This window comes from Leptodactylus fuscus, chromosome 6 (assembly GCF_031893055.1).
Source record: "Leptodactylus fuscus isolate aLepFus1 chromosome 6, aLepFus1.hap2, whole genome shotgun sequence".
Lineage (NCBI taxonomy): Eukaryota > Metazoa > Chordata > Amphibia > Anura > Leptodactylidae > Leptodactylus > Leptodactylus fuscus.
The window spans coordinates 68,395,916-68,411,002 of NC_134270.1; the positions used below are offsets into that span (position 1 = coordinate 68,395,916).

Below are 15,087 nucleotides of genomic sequence, written 5' to 3' on the forward strand. Positions count from 1 at the left end.
AAAAATTTTCTAAAACACTTGATAAATTCTGGTTCCTCTTGTATGCATTAGTAAAACTATCCCGGTATCTCTGTTTACTGTCATTATTGGACTGGCCCACAGGGGATCGAATACATGCCTGAATGTGTTCCTGACCCATGAGGGATAGTGGGCCCCTACACTCAGGGCACTACATATAGACAGGTATCATACAGTAACCTCATGCAGCCTAGGCTCCCATATAATAAAGTGGCAGAAAACAGACTATCCAGGTTATAATATATAGAAGTATTGGGTGGCTGAGATGTCATCTAGGCACAGAGGTTAGTAAACTACTAAACTCCCTCCTGGGCTCCTTCTTCTATTACTGTGGGGCCCTATAACCAATTATCTTACTAACAAAGCTAAAGGGGCCCTAGTCTAAGGCAAGAGTGAGTCAGCAGGCTACTGAGAGGGTCACAGAAGAGAGATGGTCCAAGGTAAGGGCTAGATAGCTGGCTAAAACTAAATGCATTGTGTGTCAATACAGTTTTAGGAATTTGTGAATAGAAGGCAGGTAATATTTGCCATTAGCTGTATACTGGGGCCTCTAAAATGAAATCTATTAGTGGGCGCGAAGCACCCATGTCCCACACTGCTTACTGGCAATTATATTTGAACTCTTACCCTTGGTTCACATCTGCATTTGGTAATCCATTTGGGGAGTCCGCATGGGGACCCCTGAATGGACTACCGAATGCATTTGCAAGCAGTGTGCAGTGAAAGCACACGGACCCCATAGACTATAAAGGGGTCTGTGAGCTTGCTGCGAGATCGCCGCATAAGTCTTGCGGACAGGAAAATAGATTTTAAAGTACTTTCCTGTCTGCATTTTCCCTGCGGAGATCTCGCAGCAAGCATACGGACCCCATTATAGTCTATGGGGTCTGTGTGCTTTCACTGCACACCGCTTGCAAATGCGTTACCAACGCAGATGTGAACGAGGCCTCAGAGAAACGCTATTGCCGTGGATGCTACTGCTGATGTGTATCTCCTGAGTAACCTCTGTAGTTTTCTATGTGGACAGCAGGATGTCATTGACAGAGTTTTACTTGTGTGGTTTCCTTTTTACTATTTTAGCTGTAATCTATAATATATTATATTATCTGTTTATACTGTGGGGGGGGGGGGTTACTTTCTTTCATTGGTTTGCATCTCTTTTGTATTGTATATAGAATACTTTTTGGCCACTATTACTTCTGCCATCACACAAATTCTTTTTTATGTTTTTGTCATAGCAAGAAAAGTTGGGAGATATTTGTTTCTCTCTGAGATATGTGCCCACCGCAGGGAAGCTTACTGTGATTGTGCTGGAGGCCAAGAATCTGAAGAAGATGGATGTAGGAGGACTTTCAGGTATGTTCACACAAATATAATATGGGGTCCGTTTGATTTTTTGGGGGATTTTTTTTTTTTTTTTGGTTTACAAAAGTGATGGAACCCCAGGTAGGATCCCTAAACAGTAGCGTGAACATAGCATGACAAACCAAGACTATGAGCAGAAGATGAACCACCAACTTCTACTTCTACCCCAGACTACTCCATGATCATGAGCAGGCAAAACAACCATTCTGTATTTTTATCCTATATATAATCATGGTTGAAAACCTGTTGTAATAACCTACAGAGATCCCTTTTAAAATGTACACAAAATATGTAACAGAGTCATAATAACACTAGGTTCAGGTCAGGTCTTCGTTCTGTGGTTTCCGTCTTCTGCATGCAAGAAGACGGAAACCACAGACCGGGTCTGGCCATGAGCGGCGATGAGCTTTTTATGCTCTCCGCTGCAAAACCATTTTTTTAAACCGGACACAGAGTACTGCTGTCCGACTCTGTGTCCGGATTTAAAAAAAACGTTTCGCAGCGGAGAGCATAAAACGCTCACCGCCGCTCACGGCCGGACAGCTTTCAAACCCATTCAAATGAATGGGTGAGAAAGAGTCCTGCAGGTTTCCGTATCCTGCCTCTGTTTTGTGCACAAAACGGAAACCTGCAGAATGGAGTGCCGGGCGCAGATGTGAACGAGCCCTGACAAATAGCAAATTGTGCTGTACTACCCCTGTATTCATATGCCATGACTTCACAAACAGAACAGGCTTATCTTATCCTTAACAATATATCAAATTCTCTTGAATTGTTTCCATGGGTTGTTCTTTTTGTTTTGTTTTTATTAACCTAGATCCATATGTAAAAATTCATCTGATGCAGAATGGCAAAAGGCTCAAAAAGAAAAAGACAACTATTAAGAAAAACACCCTGAATCCCTATTATAATGAGTCATTCAGCTTTGAAGTTCCTTTTGAACAAATCCAGGTGAGTCACCATATTGTAAGGTCTTTTCAATAACTTGCTGAAAGAGTAGATTGAGATTCCTCGTGTGTTCTTTAGCACCAGAATAGTTTCAATCATTACACTAGACAACAACAATATATTATTATTATTATTATTATTATTATTATTAATCCAGGTTTATAGTTTTAGATCTATGTTAATTTGAAAGTTGTCTTTAAAAATAACAAAAATGTATTGAAAAGGGCCTACAGGGGGTCTGTAACATAATACAATGTTGCACACCTCTTCCTTATACTTCTCCAGTTCAGTCTTGACGTTGCCCACATCCCCATTGTTCTCCATGTACTGGTGTGTGACATGAACTGGAAATGTTTGAAGTTGCTCACTCGGCCAATCGCTGGCTGGTTCAGGTCCTGCCAAGTGTTGGGAGACACCAGGAAGTGGGGAGTAGCACAGACCCAGGCAGAGTTGGGAGTGGAGCAGTGGGGGATCATGTAAAGATGAGTAACATTGTTTGTTAGGACCCCCATGTGTAGCCTTTTTCAATATATTTTTTATTTTTTGACCTCCAAGGTCTTTTTATATCTTGTGTTGTTCTTACATCTTGACTTCCGAACCTTTTTGCTACAAATCCCCATACTCTGTTAACAAGCAATTGTGGATTAGAAATGTGTCTTTTTTCAGGGAATATTACATTGTGTATGTTTGCCACAGCGGGACTTTATGAGGGGAGGTATAATTGTCCTAGACATGAGGTTTAACCACCTAGGATCCCCACCAACCTAAATGTATCTTATACAGCAGGTAACTATGTTCAGTGGCACCAAAGTAACAGCAGTAGGATAACCCATCTGGACCATTTACAGTAGTATATGAGATCTACAGAATATTATTACATAATAATATTTGGGCTTTACATGGAACTATTTGTGCACTGCTTGGCAATATGACATGAGCAAAGAATAGTAGACTGATTATTTAGCTTTGGTTTGCTATGGATGCCCACAGCCCTTAATTCAACAAAAATGAATGTTCGTGTGCATCAAAGTCTCCCTAGGAATATCTGAATGAAAGGATAATAGTTTTTATGGCCCATAAATATCTGATTGGTTGGTGTGGACTGACAGGCAACCCTTAGACTGTCAGCTTTGGACAACTACAGTATCACTATAAAAGGCAGAGAGCCACACTGTTGTGTATAATATACAGTTAGGGCCAGAAATATTTGGACAGTGACACAATTTTCGCGAGTTGGGCTCTGCATGCCACCACATTGGTTTTGAAATGAAACCTCTACAACAGAATTCAAGTGCAGATTGTAACGTTTAATTTGAAGGGTTGAACAAAAATATCTGATAGAAAATGTAGGAATTGTACACATTTCTTTACAAACACTCCACATTTTAGGAGCTCAAAAGTAATTGGACAAATAAACATAACCCAAACAAAATATTTTTATTTTCAATATTTTGTTGCGAATCCTTTGGAGGCAATCACTGCCTTAAGTCTGGAACCCATGGACATCACCAAACGCTGGGTTTCCTCCTTCTTAATGCTTTGCCAGGCCTTTACAGCCGCAGCCTTCAGGTCTTGCTTGTTTGTGGGTCTTTCCGCCTTAAGTCTGGATTTGAGCAAGTGAAAGTGTCTCATCTGTCCATAGAATACTTTTCCAGAACTGAGCTGGCTTCTTGAGGTGTTTTTCAGCAAATTTAACTCTGGCCTGTCTATTTTTGGAATTGATGAATGGTTTGCATCTAGATGTGAACCCTTTGTATTTACTTTCATGGAGTCTTCTCTTTACTGTTGACTTAGAGACAGATACACCTACTTCACTGAGAGTGTTCTGGACTTCAGTTGATGTTGTGAACGGGTTCTTCTTGACCAAAGAAAGTATGCGGCGATCATCCACCACTGTTGTCATCTGTGGACGCCCAGGCCTTTTTGAGTTCCCAAGCTCACCAGTCAATTCCTTTTTTCTTAGAATGTACCCGACTGTTGATTTTGCTACTCCAAGCATGTCTGCTATCTCTCTGATGGATTTTTTCTTTTTTTTCAGTCTCAGGGTGTTCTGCTTCACCTCAATTGAGAGTTCCTTTGACCGCATGTTGTCTGGTCACAGCAACAGCTTCCAAATGCAAAACCACACACCTGGAATCAACCCCAGACCTTTTAACTACTTCATTGATTACAGGTTTAAGAGGGAGATGCCTTCAGAGTTAATTGCAGCCCTTAGAGTCCATTGTCCAATTACTTTTGGTCCCTTGAAAAAGAGGAGGCTATGCATTACAGAGCTATGATTCCTAAACCCTTTCTCCGATTTGGATGTGGAAACTCTCATATTGCAGCTGGGAGTGTGCACTTTCAGCCCATATTATATATATAATTGTACTTCTGAACATGTTTCAGTAAACAGCTAAAATAACAAAACTTGTGTCACTGTCGAAATATTTCTGGCCCTAACTGTAGGCATCAGAAGTGGCCCAGTATATAGCTGATAGCACCTGGTTGCTTCACTTTCATCTCTTCAATAAGTTCATAGCCCAACCGGTGTTATTTGAACAATATGATGTTAAGCCTCTCTGCATGTGGATAATGCTCACTTCAGGTGGAAGTAGGAGACTTTCAATCTCCATCCATGACTTAGGCTATGGTCTTCATAGAATCATAGAGGGCAATAGCACCATGCCTAATGGGCATTGTTGAACTGGGCTGCTCAGGACTTACCTGTGAAATTCATTCAGTAATAACTTGCTGCTTGGCCCTTGCCTTAAACTAGAACCCACTTAGTTCTGTGAGCCAGGTATATGTGCCCACGCAGTAGGAGGCCTCAAGATAGCCCTCTGAGAATGCAAGACATTGTAGCAGTTTCCATTCTTGCAGGAAAATGTTATTTTCTTGTTTCTTTTTTCTTGTTAATTTAGAATTTTTTTTAAATATCTTTATTTTTTTTTAATTTCCACAGAAAGTGCAGGTGGTTCTTACAGTGCTTGATTATGACAAATTGGGCAAAAATGAAGCTATCGGAAAGATCTTTGTGGGCTGCAATGCTACAGGGACTGAGCTCCGTCACTGGTCTGATATGTTAGCTAATCCCAGAAGGCCTATCGCTCAGTGGCATACTCTACAACCAGAGGAGGAAGTGGATGCCGCCCTTGGATTGAAGACCTCATGATGTCACTTGCTGTGTGTGAATGAGTGGGAATGTCTGTGGGCGCTTGGTGGTACTTGTGCGCCACGCGCTGCTGTGTGTATATACTTGTTCAAAGCTGTAGCTGTGACATAGCTTTGAGAAACCTCCTGTTTCGTGGTTATTTGTATATGACTAATATTTATATGACTTGGCCAAGAGGCAGTATCCTTTTTCAAAATATCTCAGCTGGTTTAGTATGAAAACTAAAATACTTGAACTGATAATTAAAAAGTCTTTTATTATATACGTTATAAAGGTAGGGAATTCCTATATGCATTTTTACAGCTAAAATATTTGCAATGCTGGGTTTTTAGATATTATATTTATAGTTTGACCAGTACAGCATTAGAAACTTTGCCTTAAAATTCATATAGGTGAAGTAAAGAAGGTCAGAAGAGCTAATGTGCTTTTAGGAATAATGTTCACGTAGAATAGGGATGACATCATTGGTGTAGTCGCCATGTTGTTCTACGTAATGGAAACAAATAATTTATTTTGTACTGCCAGGAAACCAGACTTGTGAAAAAGTATCCATATATGCTAAACTTGTTTCCTTAAGGGAATTGGTAACTAAAAGAAGATAAAATAAAGGCATTCCTTTTTTTTAAGTCCTCTTGCTCAACAAGTGTATTGGTTAAGATGATGGGGGAGCTGGGGGTACCCACCGTTTTAGCAGCAGAATTAATTTCGGAGTTGAGAAGAGCAGGTGAGCCACCCTGAGATGATTGGAAAGCAAATCCATGCACACGACGGGATACAGAGGTTTATATACATTACCAGTGCTTTGCCACTAGCTACTGTATGTCCCTGCTGTTAAAATCAGTGAGTATTCACCTTCTTCCAGCTCCTCAGCCAAGTCTTTAAGTTCCAGTTGCAACAGCCACTCCATTTAATATTCACTGACTACACCTGAGGACTATACATGTGCAGTGGTTATAGGACATTCTACCTGCCATACTAAATGTGCAGAGGTGGTTATAGGACGTTCTACCTTCCTTACTAAAGACTGCATTTCTGTGCTACCCATTTACCAAAAGTTAGCATAGAAAAAATAAAAAGGAAAGGCTTTTGAACTTTTGGGACGTATGTATGATATACAATACAGTATGTCATGTGCTTTCTAAGTACAAATGGGTTTTAGGTCCCAATATTAAAATAAACTCATGAAGATAATCCTTTAGTAAAATCTCTTCTTTTACCCTAGGTATTTGCCCAACAGAGGCTTACCGGCAGTTGTAAATGGATGGGTATCACACCAGGCCATGTAACACATGTATGGGCTGGGTCTTACAGAGTGGGAATGAGGAATGCTTCTCAAAATCAGTGACAGATTCTACCATGTGACCATACCCACAATGGGGTGTAAACCAGATCCATGATTAAAGCAGTTTGCTGGGATTATATAAAGTTTGTGTATGAGCAAGTAACGGTCTAACAAAATAACCAGAACTCACCTGTGAAATCTCCCTCCTCCTTCATGTCTCTGCAATGACATCATTCAGGTGACTGCAATAGCCAATTAGTGGCCTCAGCGGTCACATACCATACATGTAAGTGTGACGGCTTACAACAGTCATCAGTTGCAATCGTTGATAAGTCTACGATTATTGCTGCAGGATGGGTGAGGACCACCAGCTAGGCAGCACTGGAGTGGAAGGAGATTTCATAGATGATTACAATTTTTAATTTTTTTTATTTTATTTTAGACCATTCCAACTGCAAACTACTTAACAGCAAAGAAAAGAGGGCCTTTCACCACCTCCACCAAATCCAGTTGTTAGCATCTGTTAATAGGCACTGCTCCACCGATTCTGGCACAGTGCCCCAACCATTCCTGAGCAGTCAGTGTTGTTAGTTTTGGTGCCTGATATGCTACATTGGCTTTGCAAGAAGGGCAGTGTCAGACAAGATTCTGAGCTCTGATACTGGATGCCTCTGGTTGGGAATCTGAATCACACCCCCTTGCCTGACACCGCCCTTCTGATATTACAGAGCTTAAATAGCACATCAGGCACCAAAACTAACTGTGTTTGTTGCTATGACCAGTGGGGGCTAGACAGAAAATGCCAACTACACTGGAATTAGTAGATCAGTGCCTATTAACAGATGATAACAACTTGGATTGATGGAGGGGGTGAAAAGTCCTCCCTCTTTAAGGCAGTGGTCTACTGATCCAAGTGAATATTTTGGTAGGCATGGCAGAAGACCTACAAGATGGCTGGTACGCAGCCTTGTCTGTCCTATTAAATCTGGGACCAGAAGAGTTAAAAAAAAAAAAAAATAGACTAACTCTGCAGTTCAGATGGAAAGAAAGACTATAAGCCAAGGGAACAGAAAGCTGAGGTCTAGTTTTCACCCACAACTGAATTCGCCAGGTAATTTAGACCATCTTTAAGAATGAGTGCTTAGTTTTAGGCTCATACTTGGATTACCAGTACCAAAAAAATAATAAAAAATAATAAACTTTATTATTTCATGTTAAAAACGAGATGGCACTAGTATACTATCAATGTATAAGGACTTCTTCTTAAGGTTACACATTCTCTTTTGGAAACAGGAAGCTTACGTGTGAGCTATAACTACATATTACTGAACTAACTGAATTTATGCAGGGATTATTTAATCTATAGTTATTTTTACTGATAGAAACACTTTATACTGTACCCGCTATTCACTGCCACGTCCAATAGTGCTAATATTTAAGGAGAGAAAACATTGTAAGGTTGAAGTTGAGCGAGAAAGGATTATGCCTCTTTCTACAGCTGTCAAGGGTATCGTTGTCGGGGGTGTCACTACAATAAATACATTACTACATACGAGTAAAGGAAAGTGTATTCGCTTCCAGATGACTGATTGTGACAATCAACATTCTATTTTCTTTTTCTTTTACAGTCAATGGAAAATAGGACTGTATGGAAACAGTCAAGCACAATATGTTTGAAAGCAGGGAATCTTTACAATGGTCAAGTCCCCACTTGTTGCCTTAGTTACTAAAATGTGCAGATATTTAAGTGCAAAAAAAATCAGCTTTGTACCTATATAGCAGATTTTTGCTTTTCTTGATTTCTTTTTCATGTCACTCCTTTAGATTGTAAGCTTATAAGCAGACCCCATACTAACAAATGGTCAGGGCTCCTTTCTACATCTTGGATCCCTTTGTGTATTCTTGGTGAACACAGAAGGCAATATAATAATTCTTTTCCAACAAAGAGCACTACTTTATCCATGGGATATTTATGGTATTGCAAGGGAGGCCATTTACTTGAATGAATATAAGCTGCAATACCAGATTCAGTCTATGGAGTGGCGCTGTTTCCAGAAAAAACATACCTTTATTGTAATCTGTAACAACTTCTTTAAATGGACCGTGTTTGCTTATTATATAAGGTCCTGTCTATTTAATGTAATGGATATTGTATATGGTCTTTAGGGTTATGACTGGACAGCAGGTGAAGGTAAGCTCTTTTCTGGCTGCAATACCACCTATACTGTCCAACGGTTCATATGGGCAGGGAAATCCATATATCACATTCAGGTATATATTGACTGTGGCTTTGCTTGTCAATGCTTTTTCCAAAATCAAACATTTGCTATATAGGACATTTTTACACAAAATGTTGAATAGCTCATAACTCACTACTTCAGATTTTCATTCCATATTTTTCAATCTATAAAATAACACATTTTTAGTCCTATTTTGTGCTATATTGCTGAATGTTAAGCCAGTATCTGTAATGTGGGCCAATATTAGCATCCGTATAACTACAAAAAAATCCCAGACCACTACAGTTCTACTGGACTGACTTTAGATCACTATAAAGCCCTGATAAACAGGGGTCATGTACATTACACTTAGGTAAGCAAACTTGCTAAGGTCCAGTTCACATCTGCATTCTGGGTTTCCATTTGGTGAAACCAATACACATAGAAGAGCGGTTACCTGGGGAAACATGTGGACCCCATAGACTATAATGGCATGTTTCATGTGGAAACCACAGAAACCATAGAAATAGAAACCACACGGACCCATTATAGTCTATGGGGTTCACGTGTTTTCCGAGGTAACTGCTTTTCTATGCATATAGGTTTCCATTCAGGAAGGTGCCCAAACGGACTCCCCGAATGGAAACCCCAAATACAGATGTGAACCAGGCCTTAGACTCATATAGATCAGTGAAGAAAGGATAGGGTATGATCATTCTTGTCATGCCCTATCCTTTGTTCCCCGGGGGGCAATACATTCCCACAGGTGTCTGCAAAAGGTTTACTCCATGATCCATATTGAAAACGTATAGATGTTTTGCAGAGTATATGTGTATAGAACAGGTCGGGAGAAGATCTACTGGCTGAACTAAATTAAAAACTTCCTTCCCACCAAGCAAACTATCATAAAGCTACCAAACTCCTTCCATAGTAGAAAACAAACTTTGCACCCATGGAGAAACTCTTTAAAATCATCAATATGTGCAGAATTCTAAGACTTTCTGGTTCATATATGTCCTTCCATAAGCTACTGGACCTTGACCATTGATGTGTACGCAGTATGCTCAAACAACACAAAGTAGGGATTCTTCATAAAGCAAAAGTAGGGTTGTAACTTTGGACATTTGTTACATTTTGTGTACCAAATCCAGTGGACCAAATTTTATCTGTTTTGATACTTTAGTACTACATTTTGTGATGATGATATTGTGACACTCCTTTACAAGCTGTCTTTCTTACGGATATTCCTCTACTGTCATGGACTGTGATTTTGTTTTCCTAATATTATGTTGTTACCTGTTTTTATGTAGCTCTATTCTTCCCATTTTGCCCTTCGCACAAAAATAATAACTTTTGGGGGGCGATTTCTATTTATCACAGGTGGCACCAGTCCCTGCAACCCTTGACCATCCATTAAAAACAGATTTTTCTTGTATAAACCTTTCAACAATCTCAGAAATACGCAACTGCCTAGCATTGTTTACATAAGGTTCTGGATTCATCTACAAAATACTTCTATCCACCTAATCTTGTGATGCCAGCAGTGCATAATATATTGTATTTCCTTTATTAAAGACCCCATGGTTGAAACATGAGGTTTAAATGTTTTATGTTCAGTGTTTCTACATGTTTTTCCTTTATCAATGACCTCCTATATAGCTTCTCACTCTTCATCTGATGGCCATGTGTTACAAGAAACCGGCCAAATCATAATATAATGCATATACCAACAGAGGAATTTATTTCTGCATCAAGTGGACCATTGTGGATGAATCAAACAGACCTTATTTTCCCATCTCTCCTTCTGTGGTTTTCTTGGAATCCTTCTGTTCTAGCAGTAAAACTGTACTTTATAAAGGTTCCCTTTTGAACATATTTTAATATTAATGTATTTGAATGAAGCGTTGTCTGTTAATGAATAAATGAAAGCTATATATTTAATATTTCGTCCCTCTTTTTCTGCCACTTTAGCCCTTGCTATTAATCTGGGCAGTCTTCTCTAGTCATTATCATAGATGAACACACCATCAATATAGCCTATGTGGGGAAGGTAAATTGGGAGAGGCTGTGAAGCAAAACCAAACGGTCAAGACAGGGACACAAAGTATGCAGCAAACTGGTTTATTTAGAAAAAAAAACAGGAAAATAAATAAACCTTCACTTCAGGCACAAAGTGAGCAAAACAAAATACAGCCTTAACTTCAGGCAAAAAGCAAAACAAAAAACCTGCTCGTCTGAGCAACTAACTAAACAGTCATGCTAACCTAACTATACCTGTGGATTACTACCAACTACATGAACGAAACAAGCACTACTTTGTCTCACCGGACTCAGGGTTACAGGACAGACCCACACACCTCCTTTTACTCCTTGGATCTTCATTGGAATGCAAGAACTGCAGCCTTTTTCTGGCCTAGTAATGAGCCAAGGACTCATACAAGGAGCTGAGGCCTACTCAAGACCTGCACTGGATCACACATAAGTTAAAACCTGGTGGAGATATAGCACGATTCCAGCACTCTGCCTGTCACCTTCTCGCAGTAAAGATCAGTAGGAGACCCTGGAGAGATCGGCATTGGATGGGTAGGGGATTTGAGAAATACTGTGGTGGTTCTCCAGGACATTCCTCTCCTAGTCTTTATGTTTGCTTCAGTATGTGTGAGTGTCAGTTATGTGATAGCTTAAAGGGGTATTCCCATATACATGGTGTTTTATAAATTTGAAGATAATTAAAAGTTAAACATTTTTGCAAATATAAGTAATTAAACATTTTGCAGAGTTTTAAAGATTTTCTGTAATTATCTTGTGGTCACAGTCTGTGGTCTTGGTTGGTTACCAGTAGATACGACCATGAATGCAGGAACTTTCTAATGTCAGAAAATCAGCCATGATTTCTTTATTGTATCCGGGATATCTTCTGATACATGTAGTGTCCCTATCTGATAACTCAGCTACAATAAGAAAATCATAGCTGGGTTCCTGACAAGTCCCAGACCATAGAAAGTTTCTGCATTAGTGGTTGTATCCATTGGCAACTGATCAAGACAACAGACTGTCACCACTAAGAAAGTTAGAAAAAATCTTTAAAACTCTGCAGAATTTTTAATTACTTATATTTGCAAAAATGTTTGACTTTTTACTTATCTACAAATATAGATATGATTATGTACATGGGAATACTCCTTTAAATAAATAAATCCTTATAAGTACAGGGTTAATAATAGCAACCTCACATTGCACATGACAAAAAAATTCCCCTTGCGTGGCAACTATACCCATCTATACCCAGGTTTTAAAGCAGGAAATGATTTGTGGGTTCCTTGTTAGGATGTTCTATAGGTGTTTCAGCATAAGTTTAACACCTAATGATAGTCAGAATGGGAATTAGTAGTTATGCGGCGTTCACACATGCACCTTGTACCTGTGCGCTGTGATTCCGCCTAAATCCCAGTAAATACTGCTTGGGGACGGCTTGCCAGCATTTTATTTAAAAACCCATTCATACCAAAATTACGCGCACAAAATTATGCGTGTTATACGCCTGTAACGACCCATTGAAATGAATGGGATCTGTTTTGAGCGCTCACATTCTGACACGTGTATACGTGACACGTGTATACTCTCGCAGGCATACATTCAATCAGGTGCTGGAAGGTTTCTTGGGGAATGGCAGCCCATTCTTCATGGAGTGCTGCACTGAGGAGAGGTATCAATGTAGATCGGTGAGGCCTAGCATGAAGTCGGCGTTCCAAAACATCCCAAAGGTGTTCCATAGGATTCAAGTCAGGACTCTGTGCAGGCCAGTCCATTACAGAGATGTTATTGTCGTGTAACCACTCCGCCACAGGCCGTGTAGTATGAACAGGTGCTCGATCGTGTTGAAAGATGCAATCGCCAACCCCGAATTGCTCTTCAACAGTGGGAAGCAAGAAGGTGTTTAAAACATCAATGTAGGCCTGTGCTGTGATCAGGGCCAGCTCCAGGTTTTTATGGGCCCTTGGGCGACAGAGCCTCAGTGGGCCCCCTTGTAAAGGAGGCGGGGGAGTCGAGACACTGTGCGTTGCAGATGAAGCGAGTGACGTCATGCAGGAGTGTGGCGTCACCAACGCCATACCTCCCAATCTTTTAAAGAGTAGAAAGAGGGGCAAAATGTGCGCTCTGCGCGCCGCTGCAAATTTAGCTCCACCCGCTTTTATGTTGATTCCACCCATTCTCATTCATTTATTATGTGCTCCCACACAGTATAATCCTCCTACAGTCACCTGTAAATTATATGCCCCCCTCCATCTCTCCCCCAGTTTCATATACACCCTTCCTCTGCCCCCAGTTTCATGTCCCCCCTCCATCTCTGTCCCCAGTTTCATCACGTTCTCCCCCTTCTTCTGCCCACAGTTTCATGTCCCCCGTCTCTGCCCCAGTGTCATGCCGTTCCCCCCCTCCCCTTCATTTGCCCCTTCAGTTTCATTGGGCCCCCTCCATCTCTGTCCCCAGTGTCATGCCGTTCTCTCCCCACCCCCTCCATCTGCCCCAGTGTCATGCTGTTCCCCCCTCCCCTTCATTTGCCCCCCAGTTTCTTTGGGCCCCCTCCATCTTTGTCCCCAGTTTCATGCCGTTCTCTCCCCACCCCCTTCATCTTCTCCAGTGTCATGCCGTTCCCCCCCTCCCCTTCATTTGCCCCCCAGTTTCATGGGCCCTCTTCATTATGTTCCACCTTAATATGTAATACAAAACAAACACTTACACTCACCTTCTATCACTCACCTTCCATCGATCCCCCGACGCTCCTCTCTCTCTCCCTCCAATCACATACGCGATGCAGGAGCTGTGAGATCAGCTCCTGCTTAGCTCCGGCCCGGCTTGCGTGTGTAGGCGTGATGCGATGACGTCATCGCGCCTACACACGCAAGCCGGGCCGGAGCTTTAAAGCAGGAGCTGATCTCACAGCTCCTGCATCGCGTATGTATTCCAGCTCATCGGCGGACGGACGCCGATGAGCTGAAATTGTGACAGGCAAGTGCTGGGGGGCCCCCAGAGGCTCTGTGGGCCCCGGCACTTGCCCGACTATGCCGTGCGCTGACGCCGGCCCTGGCTGTGATAGTGCCATGCCAAACAACAAGGGGTGCAAGCCACCTCCATGAAAGACACGACCACACCATAACACCACCGCCTCCGAATTTTACTGTTGACACTACACACGCTGGCAGATGATGTTCACCGGGCATTCGCCATACCCACACCCTGCCATTGGATCGCCACATTGTGTACCGTGATTCGTCACTCCACACAACGTTTTTCCACTGTTCAATCGTCCAATATTTGCGCTCCTTACACCAAGCGAGGCGTCGTTTGGCATTGACCTGTGTGATCTGTGGCACCCAATCACCTGACCACATTCGAAGTCCGTGAGTTCTGTGGACCGCCCCATTCTTCTCTCTCACGATCTCTAATGTCTACTGAGGTTGCTGATATGGAGTACCTGGCAGTAGGTGGCAGCACATTGCACCTAATATGAAAAACTTATGTTTTTGGCGGTGTCTGGATACTTTTGATCACATAGTGTAGGTGGAAAGCATAACCTAACAAAGAATAGTCAATCAGGCAACACTAAATAAAATATAGAAAGTAAGCATTGCCCAAAGAGCACAAGATAACACTGACTTTAAGAAAACACACCTTCATGGGAAAACAAAGACAGAATTATACAAGTAGAAATGTAAAGAGAACATATTTTAGACTTCATCATTCCAAAAGTTGTGAAACGTGAAACATTTTCAATCAAGTGACTCAGAGTCTCTCAGGAGAACATTAATTCACTCGACACTTACCCAATATTTCTCAAGTAATGGAGTTCAAATCCGATGCCTTGGTGGCTGTTTTTAGCTATTTTTAGCTCTGGGTTACCTTTGACCATATAATCTTGCATGCCTATTAACTTAAATAACATTAGTGAAAACTAAAAGATATGTAAAACTGGAAACAAAAGGAAAGCAATTCCTATATCTGACATATAAGATGTAAATATGTCTTCACTAACAATATAGACTCATTCTGTATGATGCTCAGAATTTGTGGAAATAACACCTTGAAGACAGCACCTATAA

At 41.1% G+C, this 15,087-nt stretch overlaps 1 protein-coding gene and 1 long non-coding RNA gene across 2 annotated transcripts in view; both read left to right on the forward strand.

The window, feature by feature from the left end:
* LOC142210731 (synaptotagmin-1-like) overlaps positions 1 to 5,734 on the forward strand; it is a 166,206-nt gene extending 160,472 nt beyond the window's left edge. The window contains exons 7-9 of the mRNA XM_075280104.1: positions 1,257 to 1,374; positions 2,201 to 2,334; positions 5,276 to 5,734. Of these exons, the coding sequence (XP_075136205.1) occupies positions 1,257 to 1,374; positions 2,201 to 2,334; positions 5,276 to 5,485 (462 nt within the window). The 3' untranslated portion in view covers positions 5,486 to 5,734. The remainder of the gene's footprint in view (positions 1 to 1,256; positions 1,375 to 2,200; positions 2,335 to 5,275) is intronic.
* A 1,869-nt stretch (positions 5,735 to 7,603) lies between these two features.
* On the forward strand, positions 7,604 to 10,927 carry LOC142210732 (uncharacterized). Its single transcript, XR_012716995.1, has 2 exons — positions 7,604 to 9,377; positions 9,663 to 10,927. It is a non-coding gene; the product is annotated as an uncharacterized LOC142210732 (long non-coding RNA).
* Positions 10,928 to 15,087: the final 4,160 nt, after the last annotated feature.